Source organism: Podarcis gaigeae (assembly GCF_964106915.1).
Source record: "Podarcis gaigeae genome assembly, chromosome: 17".
NCBI lineage: Eukaryota > Metazoa > Chordata > Lepidosauria > Squamata > Lacertidae > Podarcis > Podarcis gaigeae.
In genome coordinates, this window is record NC_139694.1 from 37,501,815 (window position 1) to 37,522,332 (window position 20,518).

The window sequence follows — 20,518 nt, forward strand, 5'->3', positions numbered from 1 at the left end:
CGCGCCGAGCTCCGCCCTCCTCGGGAACGCGCAGGAAACCACGTGCCCCATCCAGGAAGCCGCGTGCGTCGTAGAAAGCAGACGCCGCCGCCGCCGCCCTGGAAGGGGAGCTTCGAGCTGGAGGGTAAGAAGGAGGATCGGGGCCGGAGTGGGCGGAAAGGCCGGGCATGGGGCACCGCGGCGTGCAAGTAGATTGACAGGCGCGTGCTGGTTACGCGGGCAGCTTTCAAGTGCGCGACCCCAAGCTGCAGGCTGAAGTTCAGCAGGGGAGGCGGCACATGGCTCCGGCCGATGGAATCAAACAGTTGTGAGATCTCGCATCCTGCTTCGTGAATAATCAAGGGGATCGTTCAAAAGGGTTACATGGCAAACCTGAAGAACCATGAACTGTGCAGGCTGTTTATGTCAGCCAGATTTAATATGTTTCCCTCGGTGATAGTAAGAGGAAGATATTTAGCTCTCCCAGACGCAGAGCGTCTCTGCAAATGTGGTAGGGCAGGAACCTGATACGTTGGAGCAAATTTTCATTTCTTGTGATTTTGGCAATTATGCCAGAAGACAGTTGTTAGAGGCCTTACAACTTAACAGGCTCGGCTCTGTGCTGCCAATGGTTCAGGACCTGCTCTAGGATGGGAATGATCAAATTACTTTAATAGTGGTTAAATTTTTGAGTGTTGTCCATGTGGAAAGACTGGGCCATTATAGAGAGATTTAGTGGTTCTTGATTGGTAAGTGATGTGGTTGTGTTAGACTGTATTATTTATGCAAATTGTTATGCTGAATTCGTATTTTCCACAATCTGTATACTGTGTTTGTTTTATAATGTGTGGTTTGCTGTGCCTAATAAAGGATTGAATAAGATCAAGGGGATTAAGGAGGTGTGAGTGTCCTATCCAAGGTTTGTGGGCGCTCTCTGCCTTGTTTGGTTATCCTTGTTCTATTTCTCCAGCAACAAGAGATCACAGGGTTTTGGTTCCCCTCTGCTCAGATCTTTGTTTCTGAAATAGGGGTGCTGGTGGCACCCTTTCTTCCTTTTCCAGTTGCTGTTAATCAGAAAAGAAAGCAACATAGAAGTTTCTCCAGAGGCCACAGAAGCTCTCATCGGACAGAAAAACAAACCTCCGCCTCTCTCAGCTTTTGACACCATGTCAAAAAGTAAGTCATTTTGCCAGGTTTTTGGGTCATAGTTGCATTCCTACAAACTGGGGAACCCAAATGTAAAATGGTGCTCACCTTTGATTTTATTCCCCCTTCTGCAGAGCAGAAAAAATCCGGGAAGAGACAGAAACATGGCAAGGTGAGCAGAGACTGGCAGCACCAACCGTTCCCACTCTTCATAAGTCCTTTTGAAAAGTGAAATTTAGCAGGTGGAAGCATGAAGGGAGCCAACAAGGAAAAGAATTGCCAGCTGCACTGAAGGCAGCAGAGAGGTCAAAAAGTGGAAAGGCAGAGAGACATCTTTGGATTTGGCAGTGTGGTAGCTGCCGGCAATTTTAGGGAGCTGAGTTTCATTGGAGGAGAGGAGGCAGATTCTGTTTGGGTCAAAATAAGAGCTGTAAAAGACTAAGTAAGCCTCACTTAAATTAAAATCCAGAGTACAGTTTGCAGATGTGAAACATAACAGGATTCATCAGCTCAGCAAGGGAGTGGAAAATAACGGGAACTGGGAGGACTTTATTCCTAAGTTTTGAGGGGAAGGGAATGAAGCTTCTGACTGTAGCATTAGCTGGAAAAACAAGGATCTTTTAATTCTTACTTTCAGTGAAGCTAAGGTGAATTTCTAGGGTCTTCTATCTCTGATGTCTCGTCCAGTTCATTGCCTTTACCAGTGTGTCTCCTTTGGCTTTCATAGAGAAGGGATGCAAAACCTCATGGGAAAAAGGACCCAGGAGTGCCTCAGCTGTCACATTTCAAAGAGCATGTCAAGAAAGGAGCGGCACTAAAAGAGAAAAGGGTGAGATTAAGCAGCGGGAAGCCCTGCATGGGGAAATGAAGGCTGGCTTCTTCGAGTTCCTGCTTTCATTCCCCAGTTTGGGATCAGTGGTTGGGTACCAAACCTTGGCTCTAGCGCAGCTTTTCTCAACCTGTGGGTCCCCAGATGTTGTTGAACTACAACTCCCATCACCCCTAGCTAGGAAGCCCAGAGTTCAGGGATGATGGGAGTTGTAGTCCAAGAACATCTGGGAACCCACAGGTTGAGAACCGCTGCTCTAGAATCTTAGGTTTCAAAGAGCCTGAAAAATGGGTCTCTTTCCAGTGGAGCTCGTGGCAACCTCTTTGAATTAAGGCTTTGCACATCCTCTCAGGCTACAGAATTGCAGGAGCGGCAGCGAACGGCACGGCAGAAGGAAATCAGCCGGTTCCGGAGTTTGGAAGGGCTGCAGAAGGATGCCTTGCAGAGACAGCAGAATTTTGAACAGAAGGTACTGAAGTTTCAAGGACATCCAAGCCGACTACAGTGGGACCCTGTTCATATAGCTGTTTAGAGACGACCGTATTTTTCGCTCTATAAGACGCACCAGACCACAAGACGCACCTAGTTTTTGGAGGAGGAAAACAAGAAAAAAAAAATTCTGAATCTCAGAAGCCAGAACAGCAAGAGGGATCCCTGCACAGTGAAAGCAGCGATCCCTCTTGCTGTTCTGGCTTCTGGGATAGCTGCACAGCCTGCATTCACTCCATAAGACGTACACACATTTCCCCTTACTTTTTAGGAGGGGAAAAGTGAGTCTTATAGAGCAAAAAATATGGTACTTGTCTGCCTCCTTTTTTGGAGACCCTGTAAGGCAGAGCTGGGGAACCTTTTTCAAAACCGAGGGCCTTGTTCCCATCTGTCTGTGGCACCTTCCAGGGCCACATGCCAGTGGTGTGCGGGGACAGAAGCAGAAGCAACAAATGTGGAGCAACAAATGTACATTTCCCCTATGTACTGTAAGCTAGTTTCTATATTCTCAGGCCTCTCTATCCTGTGTTCCATCTAGACAAACACAGAGCATCATCAGCTCCATGTTCAACAGTGGAATTTCCTGCCAGGGAGTGTGGTGGAGTCTCCTTCTTTGGAGGTCTTTAAGCAGAGGCTTGACAACCATATGTCAGGAGTGCTCTGATGGTGTTTCCTGCTTGGCAGGGGGTTGGACTCGATGGCCCTTGTGGTCTCTTCCAACTCTATGATTCTATGTTTTCCCTGTCTTAACAACTTGCTGATTGTGCCCAGGCTTAATAATAATAATAATTTATTATATATACCCCGCCCATCTGGCTGGTTCCAACAAAATATTAAAATACAATAATCTGTTAAACTTTGGAACAGCCTCCTGAGAGACGCCCCATCACTGCCTTTGTTTAGACAGCCATTCTCAAAATGTGGATTTACTCCCCAATGTGAATATTCCTGTTGCTCTAAAATGGCTTGTTTTTAGGTTTTGGTCATATTTTACATTTTGTGTCATGTCGTCTAAAGCGCAAGCTCCCTTATGTAAAGTTGTAGACGGGTAGGATAGAAATTATTGTCCTAAACCCAACCCATGGGCTTCTTGGTTTCCAGACAGTGGCTCATAGTGCCAGTTCTTGAAATTCTGCTTATGCTACAAGCAAAATTGCAATTCACTTTCCATGCTGTTCGAAGCATTGGACTTGTTCCTTTATGTACGTCCCACTGGGTTCCATTCGCCTTGCCTTATTTTTTTTAATTTATCTTTTACTTAGTGTTAAAATGCTTTCCCAGCTGTAATTATTATTAATAATATTTCTTATTTGTATACCGGGGATAATGCTGTAAGGTTATTTAATTTATTTTTAAGCTAAAATATGAACTCTTTCTCTCCCTGCAGGAGATGGATCTGAAGCAACTGGCAAAACATGCCATGCTGGAGAAAGACAGTTCCTGCAAGGCCTATTATAGGGAGTTCAGGAAGGTCAGTGGGACTTCTTGTCACTTAGTGTGGGGAAAGATGCATCTGCTCTGAGTGCGACTGTCCTCAGGGGCTGAGCCAGTTGTCAGGTGGCAAACTCTGTTGGCCTTCTCTCCCTTTAGGTGGTGGAAGCAGCTGATGTGATCCTGGAAGTTCTCGACGCTCGAGATCCCCAAGGCTGCCGCTGCCCCCAGGTTGAGCAGGCCGTGGTGCAAGCTGGAGCTAACAAGAGGCTAGTCCTGGTGTTAAATAAAATAGGCAAGTGTGAAGGCCAGCCATGTACAGCTCTCTGGGAAGGAAAGGGGGTCTGGCACTGGTATGCTATGATTCTAGTCCTCTCTGGTGTGTTACTCAAGGATAGCAGAGTGTTAGACGCTCTCGTAGTCAGTGTTCAGCAAGTGTTAACCAGCATACTGCACTGTTATATTCAGGGTCTGTGCTCCTCTCCCAGAATTCAAATTCTGGGAGGGCAGTCCAGAGAAGTACAGTGGTACCTCAGGTTAAGTACTTAATTCATTCTGGAGGTCCGCTCTTAACCTGAAACTGTTCTTAACCTGAAGCACCACTTTAGCTAATGGGGCCTCCTGCTGCTGCTGCGCCGCCGGAGCACAATTTCTGTTCTCATCCTGAAGCAAAGTTCTTAACCTGAAGCAATATTTCTGGGTTAGCGGAGTCTGTAACCTGAAGCATATGTAACCCGAGGTCCCACTGTACATAGAATAAACAGATGAATTACAATAGCTGCTTTTCCATAATTTTATTGTGATTTCAGGGTTCTTTTATCCAAATAATATGGAAACAAGCTTTGGGGAATCAGAGAAGGGCAAATGAGGGAGCGGTAGAGGCTTAGTGACTGATTTTCTGCAACCATAAGCTTAAGAAGCTGAGTTGCAGCCACACAAGCCCCTCGTTCCTTCCCTTGCAGGTGTGAGTGATTGAACAGGCAAGGAAGCCTTCAGTTAACTCTGATTTCCCATTTTCACTCAGCCAAGCAACTGTGAATAACAGCTTCAGAACCAGCCATGCTAGGAAGCTTGTTGGGCTACTGCAAAGAGAGGAGGAAAGGGGCTGCATTCACACCCAGAATGCATTTTTATACAGTGATACCTCGCAAGACGAATGCCTCGCAAGACAAAAGAGTTTTCCGTTTTTTGAGTCGTTCTACAAAACGAATTTCCCTATGGGCTTGCTTCGCAAGACGAAACGTCTTTCGAGTTTGTTTCCTTTTTCTTAAAGCCGCTAAGCCATTAATAGCCGCTAAGCCGCTAATGGCCGTGCTTCGCAAGACGAAAAAACCGCAAGACAAGAGACTCGCAGAACAGATTAATTTCGTCTTGTGAGGCACCACTGTAAACTCAGACATTACTCAAAGCAGCAGTCCAGAGGGGTTTGGCAAGGCTTGGCAGTTGATGCAAAGATGTTTTGTCCCTGGAGACGTGCTTGGTATTCAAGCATTGCTGAGGATCCTAAAGTTAACCTCTTCTGTTCCTGGCTCAGATCTGGTATCTAAGGAAATTGTAGCAAAGTGGCTGAAGTACCTGAGGAACGAATTCCCCACAGTGGCCTTTAAAGCTTCCACTCAGCAGCAGAGCAAAAACCTGGTAAGTGGTGCTGGGATTTTGCAGTGGGGCAAGTGAGTGACAACTTTGGCCAGTCATTAGGTTTCATTGAAAGCCATTTGGGGAAGAATGGGCTTCAGCCCTCTCCTCTTAAAGGGTTTTGCCGGCCGGTTCTGTTTCCACTGATTCCTCTTACTCCTTATTACTGTTAACACAGAGTTAGCAAATCTGAGGCCGAGTGGCGCCTTTCCGGAGGTATCAAGGTGCTGATTCCTCATTGATGAAGCCCAGGGCGTTTCCCTTTGGGACGGGGAATTGGAATAGTGTGAGCTATAGGGTGGGACATGAAAGCAGAGATCTGAGAAGGGACACCCCACCCCCAATTTGTGTGTTCTGCAGTGACAGGGATTCGGGCCACAAAAGATTAGAGCAGATTTTCTTGGATTTACTGACTAACGCTAAATGCTGGTTCCCTCGGCCTGTAAAGCGAGATGAGCACCCCAACCCAGTGGCGTAGCCTGGGTTGTCAGCACCCGGGGCAAGGCAATTAATTTGCGCCCCTTAACCCGTGGATTTGCGCCCCCTAACCTCCAGATGTTGCACCCGGTGCGGCAGGCCCCCCCTGCACCCCCCACGCTACGCCACTGCCCCAACCCCAGAGTCGTCTGTGACTGGACTTAACTGTCAGGGGTCCTTTACCTTTACCTTTTTCAAACTGTATGTGAGACTCCAGATTACCAGGGGTGCCAACTTGAATAAAATATTGGGGACAGGTAAGCCCCACCTCACACAATCGACTGCATGGCAAAGGTGCATGCACACCATTTGAATGGCAATGCCCATTAACTTTGGGGGGAGCCGGCCCCCTCAAATACTTTATGGGGGGGTGAAACCCTGTTGGCCCCTAGGAGTTGGCCCTTATGCAGATGATCCATAGCCGATATTTCCTTTCTCTTTTATTGTTTATATTCCTTGATTGTATTGATTGTTGGGGGAGGGGGGGAAACAGTAAAACAGTAAAGAAGAAAACCAGGCCATTTTTTTAAGCGGCATTCTGGCTGCAGGTGTGCATCACCCCCTTTGCCTGCTTCTCTTTTTCCCCACCTCCAGCAACAGAGCCGAGTCCCCGTATCCCAGGCTTCGGGGGAGCTGCTCAGCGGGGGAGCCTGTGTTGGGGCAGACTGCCTCATGAAGGTGCTGGCCAACTACTGCCGGAACCAGGATGTCAGGACGGCCATCAGTGTTGGGGTTGTGGGTGAGTAGGGAGCCCCTCTTGGAGGGAGGTGGAAAGCTGGGCAGGCGGGGGGGGGAAATCTCTTAAGTCCTACCCCCATTGCTCAGAAAGACATTGGGATAATTTGAGGTAATTTATATATGTTTTAATATTTTAACTTTTGTATGTTTTAAAGCAGAGCTGTATTCTTTCTTGACTTTATTTTGTTATCTTCTTGTAAATGCTTTGAGGGTTTGTTTTTTTTAAAGGTTAAGCAGTGTATAAATTTTGTGAAAATTTATAAAATATGGTAGGAATTGAAGCACTTGGGTACCTTTCCTGACCTTGTTAAATATCGGACCTCTTGCCTCTCAAGTCCAGATGACCCTGCAAAGTTGTGCCAAGGCTGCATGTGTGGGTACGCACATTGTAAGAATAATCATTATTTATTTATTCCCCACCTTTTCCCCTGGCAGCGGTTCAAGGCTGCTTAGAGATAAAATTAAAACAGCTAAAAATGGGAGGGGGAACCCCAGCATTAAAAAATAATTAAGCATTTATAGCATATTATGTCTATTCCGTTTAAAACATACAGTCACAACAAAAGCTGTATAGCACCAGCTCTCTCTTTAAAAGCAGCCCATTCCCAAAAGCCTGTTGGAACAAGAAAGTCTTCACCTGCCCATGGAAGGACAGCCAGGAGGGAGCCAGTCTAACTTCTCTAAGGAGGGAGTTCCAAAATTGTCTGGCCACCACCGAAAAGGCCCTCTCCTTCGTCTCCACTCAGAGAAGGGCCTCCCTCAAAGATCTCAAAACCTGGCCAGGTTTGTAGGAGGGAATGCAGCCCTTCAGGTAGCTTGGCCTTAAGCTGAACAGGTCTTTATAGGTCATAACCAGCACTTTGCATTGTGCCCGGAAACAGACCGGAGCCGCTTCAACAAGGGAGTCATATGCGGCACATCAAAATGGCTTACTACTGAGTAAGGATCCTGCCTGTTGGTGTTGCTGGACATGAACCTTTGAAGATGCCTTTGTTCTGGCTACTGGCACTCATTCATTCAAAGAGGAAAGGCGGCTTGTGGGCAGCTGTACCTTTCTTTTCGGTGCTGCATTATTTTTGCTATAGGGAGTGGGGAGAAGGAGGTACTCATAGAGGTAGAACTAATCTTGAGTGGGAGCAGGGGACAGGTGCATTTGCTGATGGCTCTGCCTGCTTCTCCCATCTCTCACCGCAGGTTTCCCTAACGTCGGCAAAAGCAGCTTGATCAACAGCTTGAAGAGGAGCCGGGCCTGCGGTGTTGGTGCCACTCCTGGCGTCACCAAGTACGTGGCAGTCCTTCTGTGCATGCTGTAGAAGCCAGGGTTTTGGGGGTGGGGTAGTTCTCCCTTGAGCTTTGTCTATGTATGGCAGCGGTCTTCAACCTGTGGGTCCCCAGATGTTGTTGGACTACAACTCCCATCATCCCTGAGCTCTGGCCTTGCTACCTAGGGGTGATGAGAGTTGTAGTTCAACAACATCTGGGGGCCCAGGTATGGCTCCCCTTTATCACATACACAGCCCAACAAGACAAATGACAATAATTTACCAACAGCATACAAATCAATATGGCTAACCTGATCCAAAACACCCACCCACCCCACTCACACATGAAAACAACAACCACCACAGCCAATCACAAACAAACAACCACACCCTAGGCCAACCCCAACCTCTCACCACCAAAGAAACACAAATGAACAGCAGAGAGCCTGCACGAGCAACGCTGACACCAAACCCCACATACATTAAGCAAAATAGAAACATCGCCACCCACACCCACACCCACCCATCTTCCCCCCCTTTTTTTTCTCCCCCTAATGTCTCAACAAATGAGACTGATTTGTAAAAATGTTACATGGAAAAAATATGAGAGACATTACATATACTTCTGTAAAACAAGAAAATCTTTAATAAAAAACAAAACAAGAAACCACCATCTGGAGACCCACAGGTTGAGAAAGGCTGGTGTACGGTGCCTTCTTAAGCTGTTAAGGCCCTTCAGTTCTGTTCTAGGTTATCTGTAGAACCCGCAACATTTTAGGGTGTTTGTGAGCCAATCAGAGGTGTGGCCGCAGAACAGCATTGGTTGTGCTGGAAAGGAGAGGTTTGGATCTTGTGTGTTCAGGCCAAGTTGGATTTCAGGGCATGGAAAGGAAAGGTTAGCCAGACAGTGTGCGAGGAAGGGGAATGATGGAAGTGTGGATGCACTCCAGCTCAGCAGTGGTACCTGTGACATCCCCCCAGACGCTGGGAAGGGGCTGTGGGACTCAGAGACGCAGGGAAGAAGATTTGTGCTGTGGGTCTTAAGAGATGAGGCAAGATGCATCCCTATACCCCCTTTCCTGAGACAGCCTGGACCATAGTTTAGAGGTCCCGGGCCCTAAGGAAGTCAGACTATCCTCCGCCAGGGCCAGGGCCTTTTCAGTGATGGCTCCGATCTGGTGGAATGCTCTGTCCCATGAGACCAGGGCCCTTCAGGATTTAACCTTCTGTCGGCCCTGTAAGCCAGAGCTATTCCACCTGGCCTTTAATTTGAATTCAGCCTGATCTTTTATTTCCCTTCTCTTCCCTCCCCCTCCCCTTTTATGAAGATTACCCGCTCTGAGACCCCACAACTAATTCTCCCCTGACCTCCTTGTTGGCCCAAGTAGGACCAATTCAGACAGCTAGCCCTGGGGATTATCTAATGCTTATTTCCCCTAAATTGATTTCTGAATTTTATTGTTATGCATGTTTTTATACGTATTTTATGCTGCTTTTATAATTAAGTCTTTTAAATTTGTTGTTAGCTGCCCTGAGCCTGGTTTTTTGAACCGGGAAGGGCAGGGTAGTAGTAGTAGTAATAATAATAATAATAATGATGATGATAATGATGATGATGATGATGTAGCTTTGGGGAACTGCAGAGGCCTTTTGAACTTGCACTGCTTTATTACTTACAGTGAGCTCTTTCAAAACAGAAGGATCACCGTGTAAAAAATAGCCCAGGTCTTCCCATTGCTTGGGAGCACAAGGAATGTTGCAAGATGGAGGAGGCGTTGGGGGGCAGGTATCCTGCCAACGAGAGATCAAACTGAGTGTTAGGTGGTATCCTATAGCACCTTCGCTATAGGCAGATGCTGGGGGATGAATGAGAGACATGCTGGTAACTGTCTTGCTCCTCAGCACTCTGCTTATTTGGCCGATTGGTTGCAACTTAAAAATGATTAAATTCACAACAAAACTCCCAATGGAATAAATTAAAACCTCAGAATAATTAAACAGTTAGAATACAGCCGCAAAATAAATAAAAGCCATTTAGTCAGACCAGATAAAGGACTCCTTCAGAGGCACAGACTATTTTGCCTCTAAAACTCTGTTGACAAAATGGACTTTGTGCTCTTTTTCTGAAGGCCAGGAGAGATGTCTGGAGGGTGGGGGTGGTTTTGCAACACTGGGGCTGCAGCTCCAGGTGGACTTTGAACAGAGAGGCCTGAAATCAGATTCCTCCTCCAATAGTCCACAGGCTGTGGAGCGTTGCTGTCACTGAGCATAACCTACCTTACAGATTTGCAGTGAGGGTTACAATAGCAGTGGGGGTCCCTGCATATGCACCTCTGAGCTCATTGGATGAAGGGTAGGACAGTTGCATGTTGAGACCCCAAAGCCCCCCCCCCCCCCGCTCGCTGAGAAATAACACACACAAGGACACGGCTATTAGGTTAATGTTATTGGGCAAATTTTGGCCACAACTTTATTGATTACAGAATGTGAGCGGTATTGACTTAGGCACTGAATGGTGATATATTCGTGCTCCGGCGGTGTGGCAGCAGCAGGAGGCCCCATTAGCTAAAGTGGTGCTTCAGGTTAAGAACAGTTTCAGGTTAAGAACGACCTCCGGAACAAGATATATGACTATATCTGACTCCTGCCCAATGCGCAGGAAGTCCGGTAAGGGTAAACCACCGGAAGGGTGAGCCCTGTCGATGCAAACCAACTCAAGCTCCCCCTGGTGTTCCCATCGGGGTCCTGTCAAGGCCCTAGCCCCCAACCGGGCTTCGGACAAGATCAACACCCCCGGATTCCTTTAACGGAATACCCTTAAGCTTGGAGGGGCAGGTGATGGCCACACCTCCCCTCCCCCACACAAGGTCAATCAATGCCTAACTGCAACCCTAACAAAGTTGTGATGATTGCTACGAGGTAGGCGAAAACCAAGTGGCCAGTGCCAATTTGCCAAGTGGAAAATTTCCTACCAGGCCCCTTAACAGGGACCAACCGAGGTCCATAGCCAGGCCAATGCCTAAAACCTGCAAATTAGGGAGGGAAGGCGGGTGATTGAGGAATTAAATGGTCCCGGCCATACACACCCACGGCCAGTGGATTGGCTGGCCAGGCTCTGACGTGCCTGGTGTTGTAAACAAAAATTGCCCTTTTCCCTTATGGGGTATCCAAGAGCCCATATAGAGTCCTTACATAGGTTCCCTATTGGTTAGAGAAGATTAGAGAGGCTGACCAGAGAATATTGAGAAGCAAAGCAGCTAGTAAGCTTGATCTTTATTGATCTGTTGCAACAGGGTGCTCCCCTCACCTGCAGGAGAGAGGAGGAACCACCCAGAAAAATGGTGCGCAAGGCCTTATAAAGACTTTTGAAATTGCCACCCTGTAGATCAAGTCCACCCCCAGAAACATCATACATATATCACAGAAGGGGTGTAACCTAAGACCACCCCTCAGATACATCATACCTACATCACAAAAAAGGCGGTCTAAAACAGAAATTTGAACGTTGTTTTTCTCCTGTCTGGCAAGTTACTTGATTGGATTTTCTTTGGAGCCTGGCTAGTCTTTTGTAATGATAAATACTTAGTTCCTGGGCCAGGTCACAGGCTCACACCCTATTCAAACGCAGACATACCCTTAAGACAGGATTTGTGAGGAAAGAGACAATGGGAGATTTCCCACTTTGACCTTGCAGAAAAAACATTTGTTCAGTTTAGGAATCAAAATGGTTCCAGATTGGTCTTCCTGTGCTGATCTATGTACATGCTTGGTTGGTACGCTTATGAACATTATCATATATCTAAGACCTCAAAATTCCTATCACACCAGGATCCTCCGGCAACGGGGGACCAAGTCCCCCGCCACCGGAGGGGAGTGGGTGGCCATGTGGTCCAGCACAACTCCTCCTCACGGTGGAAGTGGAGCGGATATGCCTGGAGTACTGTGCCCAGTTCCGGGCACCACACTTTTAAGATGCGTATTGTGAGAACATAAGAGCCTGGTTGCTGTGCCAATGACCCATTTAGTCCAGCATCCTGTTCCCTCAGTGACGATTCAGATGCCCGTGGGAAACCGACAAGCAGGACCTGAGCACAAGGGCGCTCCCCCCTCCTGTCTTGTCCAACTAGTGGCCTTCAGAAATCTCCAGTCATGGAGGCAGAGCCGTAGCCATGCAACAGATATGCGTTCAGAGGTGGGTGGCAAAGATGGTGAGAGGCCTAGGGATGCAAGTCCTGTGAGAAAAGCTGGGGGTGGCCTGGAGAAGAGACAGTTCAGTGGTGGTATGAAAGAAATTTCAATATTTGAAAGGCTGTTGCACAGCTGACAGAGCAGATTTAGTTTCCGTTGCTCTGAAGGGAGAGGAGGGCCAGGCTTAATAGTTGCAGATTCCAGCTAAAGACTGGAGTGAGCTTCATTATTTTTTACTAAATCATTTTTATTGATTTTCCAAATTTTAATGAATCAACCACAAATTAAAACAAATTTAATACATCCCCCCCAAAAAAAATTGGCTTCCCACCATCCGTTATCAATGTGTCCATAATTTCCTCTTGTTGCCGCATTGTTTTCTTGGTTATTTCCAATCCACATTCCACTCACCTTACATGACAATATTTTTTTTGTTATTTTTAACTTGTTGTCCTTAACCATCAGCTACCCACTTGCCAGTTCCTGCAAGGTTTTAAAATTTCCGATATCTACCAGTGAGGTTACTCACCAAATAGATCAGCTGGAGTGAACTTTCTGATGAAAGGAGCTGCTCAGAAATAGGACAGACAGTCTCAGAAGATTGTAGGCCAGGCACCCCCAAACTCGGCCCTCCAGTTGTGTTGGGACTACAACTCCCATCATCCCTAGCTAACAGGACCAGTGGTCAGGGATGATGGGAGTTGTAGTCCCCAAACACCTAGAGGGCTGAGTTTGCCTATGCCTGTCGTAGGTTCTCCTGCAGTGGAGAGGGAGCTGTAGGGTGAACATTTCCTGTGTCATCAGGACACTGAACTAGATGACCTTTGAAGTCCCTGTCAACTCTGATTCCACAATTTATGAAGTGTGGTAAGATAGACAGCTGGAGCAAAAATGGTCGCTCTACGCTCTACCTTCATGACAGCACAGTGCTTTAGCAGATGGTGCTAACAGGTGGAGGGGCATTTTTCTTGGAATAAGTTGCCTCCCTCCCTCCCTCCCTCTTGTGCTGTCTCCTTTTAGGTGCCTGCAAGAGGTGCAGCTGGACAAGCACATCAAACTTCTGGACTGTCCAGGGATTGTCGTGGCTTCTCCCACCTCAGATGCCGCCATGATCTTACGAAACTGTGTCAAGATAGAGCAACTGGTTGACCCTGTGAGCCCAGTGGAGGCCATCTTGAAGCGATGCAACAAGCAGCAGGTAGCTATGGGGCAGGGCAGGGGGAGGCAAACAATTGGGCAGCGGAGAGCCAGGAATTCTGAGCTTCTCTCAAAGCTTTAGGGATAATTGGGAGAGAAGAGTTGTAGAGTGGCAAACTTAATTCACTTTCACTGATGTTAGCTTCTTAATTCCCTTAATTCATTGATGTTAGCTTCTGGGGGAAGGGTTGTTGTGGTTTTTCTGGATTAAATCCAAGTTGAAAGGAGTGAGTGTGCCCTCCAGGTTCCATCCACTCAGATGCAATTTCGGGCAAAGGTCTTAGTTTAGAGCAGGCATCCCCAACCTGCGGCCCTCCAGATGTTTTGGCCTACAACTCCCATGATGTCTAGCTAACAGGACCAGTGGTCAGGGATCATGGGAATTGTAGTCCAAAACATCTGGAGGGCCAAAGGTTGGGGATGCCTTCAAGAGGAGCATTGTGAGCCCTGAGTGCTTGTCAGTCAATCCTGCTCTTTTTGCAGGCATCTGAGGAGGATTACTACTAACTGGGCAATTGGCTTCTCTCTTCTTCTCCCCCCCCCCCCCCAAGATTATGCAGCACTACCGTGTGCCAGATTTCCAGGACACCATGGAGTTCCTGGCTCATCTGGCCAGGCGGCAGGGAAAGCTGAAGAAAGGAGGGACGCCTGACCACGAGAAGGCAGCCAAAGCCATACTAAGTGACTGGACAAGGTGAGCAAAGAACTGATGATGATGATGATGATGATGATTAGAATTTATATACTGCCCTATACCTGGAGGTCTCAGGGCCATTCACAGAACAGAATTTCAATAGGATGAAGGAACTTTTGTCTCATGCAGCAGTTGGTGATGATCAAGTAGACCTGGTGGAATGCTCTGTCCCAGGAGACCAGGGCCCTGCAGGATTTAACTTCCTTCCGCAGGGCCTGTAAGACAGAGCTATTCTGCATTATCTGAGTTCAAGAACACATTCCAGCTGGGCAGAAACACTTGAGGGGTTGTAAAGCAGGGCTGGTGTGAGATGTGGCCTAGGGAGAGCAGGCAAGGCTGGTGTAAGGTTCTGAGGACTAGATGGAGCAGCCCCAGGGCTGAGCATTTTGTGGTCCCCAGTTCTAATCCAGCCTCAAATGGGCAAGGACCAGCCATGGGGAAAAATGGATCTGAAGGGTTACTTCCTCCTTCCCCGTAATGAATGCTGCTTATATCAGTGTTCATTGCTTTCCTTTTTGTCCCTGCTAGTGGGAGGATCAGCTATTTCACACACCCGCCAGAGACCCACACGCTCCCCACTCACATCAGCGCCGAGATCGTTGCGGAGATGGGCAAGGCCTTTGATTTTGAGGCACTGGAGCAAGAGAACGAGAAAGTCTTGGCAAGTAAGTGACAGGGCAGAGAGAGAAGCCGAGGCACTGTGATTCTGCTTCCAGCCATTCCAGCTATTATTATTGAATTATCTATACAACCTTTCATCTAAAGATCACAAGGCAGCTTTCAGTATACAGTGGCACCTTGGTTTAAGAACAGCTTAGTTTATGAACAACTTGGATTAAGAACGCGGCAAACCCAGAAATAGGTGTTTTGGTTTGTGATCTTTGCCTTGGAATAAGAACATGTTTTGCTTCCTTTTGAGTGTGTTCCATTTGTAAATTGAGTCCCCCACTGCTATCGGAAAGCACGCCTTGGTTTAAGAATGCTTTGGTTTAAGAACAGACTTCCGGAACGGATTAAGTGCGTAAACCAAGGTACCACGGTACAAAAATACATACAGTGGTACCTCGGGTTACATACGCTTCAGATTACATACGCTTCAGGTTACAGACTGCTAACCCAGAAATAGTGCTTCAGGTTAAGAACTTTGCTTCAGGATGAGAACAGAAATCGTGCTCTGGCAGCGCGGCAGCAGCAGGAGGCACCAATAGCTAAAGTGGTGCTTCAGGTTAAGAACAGTTTCAGGTTAAGAACGGACCTCCGGAACGAATTAAGTACTTAACCTGAGGTACCACTGTACCATAGTATCAAATAGAGCAATACCCCCCCCCCCCCAGTTTAAAAGGCCGTAGATTGTACAGTGGTGCCTCGCAAGATGAAAATAATCCGTTCCGCGAGTCTCTTCGTCTAGCGGTTTTTTCGTCTTGCGAAGCAACCCTATTAGCGGATTAGCGCTATTAGCGGCTATTAAAGGCTTAGCGGCTTAGCGGCTAAAAGGCTATTAGCAGCTTTAAAAAAGGGGGGAAAGCGAAAAAAATCGCAAGACTCGCAAGACGTTTTCGGCTTGCGAAGCAAGCCCATAGGGAAATTCGTCTTGCGAAGCGCATTGAAAAACGGAAAACCCTTTCGTCTAGCGGGTTTTTCGTCTTGCGAGGCGTTCGTCTTGCGGGGCACCACTGTATACTCAAGCAAGGGCCTGAGAGAAAAGGAATGTATTTGCCTGGTGCCCAATGATACGTAGGCAAGCCTTGGTGGCGCCCACCCTACAGTGGCTTCTCTCATCCCACCCTTGTTCCCAGTATAGCTCTTCATCCCTTCTTCCCTGGCTGGAGGAAAGGCACCAGTTGTGGTTTGCCTCAGGTGCCCAAATGTCTTTGGCCGGCCCTGCTCCTGGGTAGCGAGCAAGCTGGCCTTGCCACTGTTTCCTTGGGATGAGGGAGATGGCGATCTATGAAGGTGCCCAGTAGATGGATGATCAGATTTTGCTCCTGTTCTCCTTTGGCCAGAGATGAGTCGCCACCTCAGTGTGTCGTCCTTCCCCACACCGCTGTCCCTTTTCATCAGTTCAGTCTATTGCAATTCAAGAGAGGTGTTTCACAGACCTTACCTGTTGCAGACTTGCCTTCGGGCCCTGCTGGCATCACCTTGGAGGGCTCTGGCCTCACCACTGGAGAAGAAGCTGGCATGGAGGAGGAGGAGGAGGAACTCTGTCCTCAGGACCAAGGAGAGCTTAAGATGGAGGAAACTGGGAGTGAGGAGGTAGGCATGAACATAAACACGACCCAGTGACAGGAGCAAGCCTGCAGTAAATCACAGACTCATAAGAGTTAATTTAAATGTTACTATTGTTACTATTGTTACTTAGATAGATGTCTTATATTCATGTTAATTTTTTCCTTCTTCTCGTCTTATTACCATGCATTCGACTGCAGCATACTACGCATTGATGAAATGATGAAACAGAAAAGCAATTAAAAAAAAAAGCCTGTAGTAAATCACACTGAGCAAGTTAGCCTTTTAATAGCAAAAACAGGCTCTGCATCAGAGTGTCAGGTCTATAGTGAATAGCAATTCAATCCCAGGAGGTCTTGCCCCCACGAAGGAGTTATTGAGACTGAAGGTACCCCCCCCCCAGCTGCTTAAGTCTCCCCCTTTCCAGGGCTTTCCCCAAGCAATCAGAGACTGCTTGTGTGAAGCTAACTTCTCTTCCGCCCTCTTCCTGCCTTTCCTGGTTCTGGGAGATGTGGGGGAGACACCCGCGGCTCTTCACCAGCCAGACTCATCTCTGCCTCTTGGCCTCCCTCCTCACCTGCTTCACCTTCTGATTCTGCACTTCTCTCTGCCGCAGACTCTCCCAGCTCACTAAGCCCTGTTACCTCTTCAGCTGCTGCCACTTCCTCCTCCAAGTGTTCTCCCTCTGACCCCTCTTCTCCATCCCACCACCAATCCCTGGGCTCTGAGTTTTCTTCCCTTGGAGGTTCCCCAGCTGGTCCCCCCCCCCCCCGGTGTCCAATCCGTTTGTGACATCCAACTTCAAGATCCTGGCAGCAGTTAGGGCTTGGGCTTGTCATGGTGCTGTTTTAGGAACCTAGAAAGCTACTTTATCCTGAGTCAGGCCACTGAGCTGCCTAAGTCAGTCTTGTCTACAACAGGAATGGGGAACCTCTAGCCCAGGCATCCCCAAACTCGGCCCTCCAGATGTTTTGGGACTACAACTCCCATCATCCCTAGCTAACAGGAACAGTGGTCAGGGATGATGGGAATTGTAGTCCCAAAACATTTGGAGGGCCGAGTTTGGGGATGCCTGCTGTAGCCCATGGGTTCTTTTGGGGGAAGCCACACCTGATGTCAGAGGTGGGTAAGGGTAGGGCTTCAGATTGAGAGCTTGATTGCTAGAACAAGGTGTGTGCTAAACAGCTGATGAAAACGGAGGCTGCCATAGAGTCCACTTCTCCCTGCCTGGGCTGCTTTTTCGTAAATTTCAGAGCCCTTTGCAAGCCTTTCCACGCTCCTCTACACCTCCAACAATGGAGGTGGAATAGAAAAACACAGGAAGGATTGCTGTTGCAAAATGAAACGAGAGAAAATGCAGGATTCCTTTTCTTGCTTAACAGAGGGTGGTGGTTGTAGGAAAGGACCTAAGGGGAGAAAGACATTTGCAGTAGCAGGAAGCTTCTCTCACTACCTTCTCTCTCTTCCCAGCTGGGGTGGGCAGTAAAAGGGCAAAAGATTCCCCTTTGTCATCCTGGGCCCCTTTCTGCTGCAGGAACCCCACAATATCATGCGATAGGTGGACAGCCCTGCTCACCTGTTAAATTTGGCCCACAAGGCTGACCCTGATAAGGATTTGACCCATGAAGCGAAAAGCATTCCCTTTTCTTTTTTTGTGTGAAGACTTATTCCTGTCAGAATGGCATTTATTTTTCCCCTATACAGGAATTATTATCTTTTTCTTCTTTTATTGGGTTTTATAAACAAGAATAATGTGAAACATTCCCTTTTCCAGTCAGACGGAGGTCTCTCTCAGCCCTCCCTGGAGATCCCAGAGACTGAACCTGGGACGTTCTGCAAACAAAACAAATGTTCTGACACAGAGTTGTCAGGTATCATGTTGTGGAATATTCGAAACTTCCCCCCAAAATTCCCAGGTTTTTAAGAATTCCCTTTGTGGTTCATTTTAAATTTTGAACTAACTTGATGTGTAAAAAGAATACTTCGGTGAATTCAGAATTGTGTGTCTGATATTTGAAGTAGCCATTAGAAGAGCGCAAAAGTGGAAGTGTTGTGGAGTGAGAAAAGGGGCTTGAGGGAACTGCTGGGTTCCCCCCCCCCCCCCGATGTCCTGCAGCCACAAAAAGTTTTTGTGGGCTGTTTCCTCTCTCCCCCACCCCAGGTTTTGTCAGGAATCTTGTGACTGTCAGATAGCCAAATCCACAGGCTTGTGGCTTTACCTTCTTGCGATGCCACAGCATAGAAAACACTCAAGGTCTGTTTGGTTTTTGGCTAGAAACAGAGGGGCAAACTGGAAGACGGAGGTGCCTGGAATGAGAGAGAGACTCCTTCCTCATACAAATTAGGAACAGCACTGGCAGCTAATGCCAGAATGAGAAAGGAAGAGAATGAGAACTCTCTGCCGCCTAAAAGACAAGATTCCTTTTATTTAACTCCTAGAGTAATGTTCCAAAAAGCACAGTACAAGATGAAATATATGTCAACAGGAACAGTCCTTTGCCAGCTATGGATTGAAACAGAGAGGCAATGTGGTTTAGGGCGAATGCATGCCGGACTTTGAGCAGGGAGATGGCGAAAAACTCTGGGTGGTCGTGTCTAAGGCTCAGTTTTGCCCATCTTCATTTGGCGAATGATAACCTTTCATGTAGTACCTTTAGCCCTGGATCCACAGTGAGACCTATGACAGTAGTGTTACAGACATGTAATCGTGATCATAAGCACATGTATGATCTTTATCTGAATGGCTCCCATTTTGCACTAACTAGCTCAAAGATCTGGGTAAAATTGGATGGGCTATCCATCAAGTTCAGTGCCAGCTCTCCAAATAAATACTTGTAGCCACGGCTGTATGTACTGAAATGTCACAATTCTGCGTCAAGAAAATGTGGGATCTCCAACCTGTATAAATTGGGTCACTCCGTGCTGTTTGCCCAATCTGATCTGTAATTTTATGGGATGTTAAGGTCCCGAAGTTGTTGACTTCAAGCAATCTTATTTCATATGCTCTTAGTTGCTTATATGCTGCCACTTCTTTTCAACATTTGTTTTTGGTTGTTTTTTTTTGCAACCAACAGGGCTAGAAACTTGCTTTCTCTTTTTAAAATGAAAGTTCAGATCAGATTTCTGCACACTGTGTTTCTTTGGAATTGCACAGCACGCACAGTCCCGGTCATAGCACCCAGGATAAGGCTACTTTAAGAGTATTCCAAAGAGTGTTTTTTGTTCTTAAATATTTATAGTGCAGTTGTGGCTGCAGTAACTGGGCCATGGCAGTATAACGATGACTGGGCTCTAACTTGAGTTTAGGCATTGCATCTAATTCCAACCCAGCTTAAGCCAACTGCTAGAGGCTGGAATCTTCCTTGTTTTATACATGCTAGAGAATGAAGCTTAAGATGAAGGAGATCTTCCTTTTGCCCTCCCTAGTTTGGCGCAATGACTGTAGAGCTGAAAGCCAAGAACAAGACCCTAGTGGAAGCAGAGAAGTCTGTGCCAAGGGCTCCTAACCTAGCAGAGATCTCCGCCTTGGACCCTCTGCACCAGGGGCAAGGCCTGAAAGCTGCAAGCAAGAGGCGCAAAAAACAGCAGAAACGAGCAGGTAAAGGATGCCCAGAGTGGGAGCAGATGCCTTGCTGAATATCTGCAAATGTTTTTTTTCTCAGTTACTTCCTGGGAATCATCATTCGAGTAAATTAAGGAACCAGAGCAAGCAAGGCTGTCCTCCTGGAAAGATTTAAGAGCTGTCATTTGGTCATATTCCTTTTCTTTGTTGTGGGGGGTGGGAAGAGTGAAAAAATAAAATTCAAGATCCCCCAATTGGAATCCCCATTCCCAGTGGATGGGGACAGAGCCTTGCCCTCTGTAGCTTCTTCCCGGATGGGGTTCCAGGAGAAGCCCGTGAATGTACCACAACATAGCATTTCTGTGACAGAGCCTCCACTGTTCCTTTTCAGTAGTTCCCAGGTTTCAGGCACCCTTCCGTTAATACCTTTCAGTCCGTACATGGGAATCAGTTAATATGTCCCATCCGTGGAAGCAATCTCCTGCTTGCACAGCAGGACTCTCCCGCAAATCCTCCCACCATTCGTTCATGGGGTATGGAAGGACCCCCAAAACAGTAAAAAAGGTAAAGGGACCCCTGACCATTAGGTCCAGTCGTGGCTGACTCTGGGGTTGCGGCGCTCATCTCGCTTTATCAGCCGAGGGAGCCGGCGTACAGCTTCC

At 47.4% G+C, this 20,518-nt stretch overlaps 1 protein-coding gene across 1 annotated transcript in view; it reads left to right on the forward strand.

Moving 5' to 3' along the window:
• GNL3L (G protein nucleolar 3 like) overlaps window positions 1-20,518 on the forward strand; it is a 21,471-nt gene continuing 953 nt past the window's right edge. Inside the window, exons 1-15 of the mRNA XM_083719185.1 lie at window positions 1-124; window positions 1,041-1,155; window positions 1,260-1,297; window positions 1,853-1,954; window positions 2,307-2,423; window positions 3,831-3,914; window positions 4,034-4,169; window positions 5,409-5,512; window positions 6,581-6,725; window positions 7,919-8,006; window positions 13,195-13,372; window positions 13,923-14,065; window positions 14,594-14,730; window positions 16,179-16,321; window positions 19,721-19,892. Of these exons, the coding sequence (XP_083575311.1) occupies window positions 1,146-1,155; window positions 1,260-1,297; window positions 1,853-1,954; window positions 2,307-2,423; window positions 3,831-3,914; window positions 4,034-4,169; window positions 5,409-5,512; window positions 6,581-6,725; window positions 7,919-8,006; window positions 13,195-13,372; window positions 13,923-14,065; window positions 14,594-14,730; window positions 16,179-16,321; window positions 19,721-19,892 (1,597 nt within the window). The 5' untranslated portion in view covers window positions 1-124; window positions 1,041-1,145. The remainder of the gene's footprint in view (window positions 125-1,040; window positions 1,156-1,259; window positions 1,298-1,852; window positions 1,955-2,306; window positions 2,424-3,830; window positions 3,915-4,033; window positions 4,170-5,408; window positions 5,513-6,580; window positions 6,726-7,918; window positions 8,007-13,194; window positions 13,373-13,922; window positions 14,066-14,593; window positions 14,731-16,178; window positions 16,322-19,720; window positions 19,893-20,518) is intronic.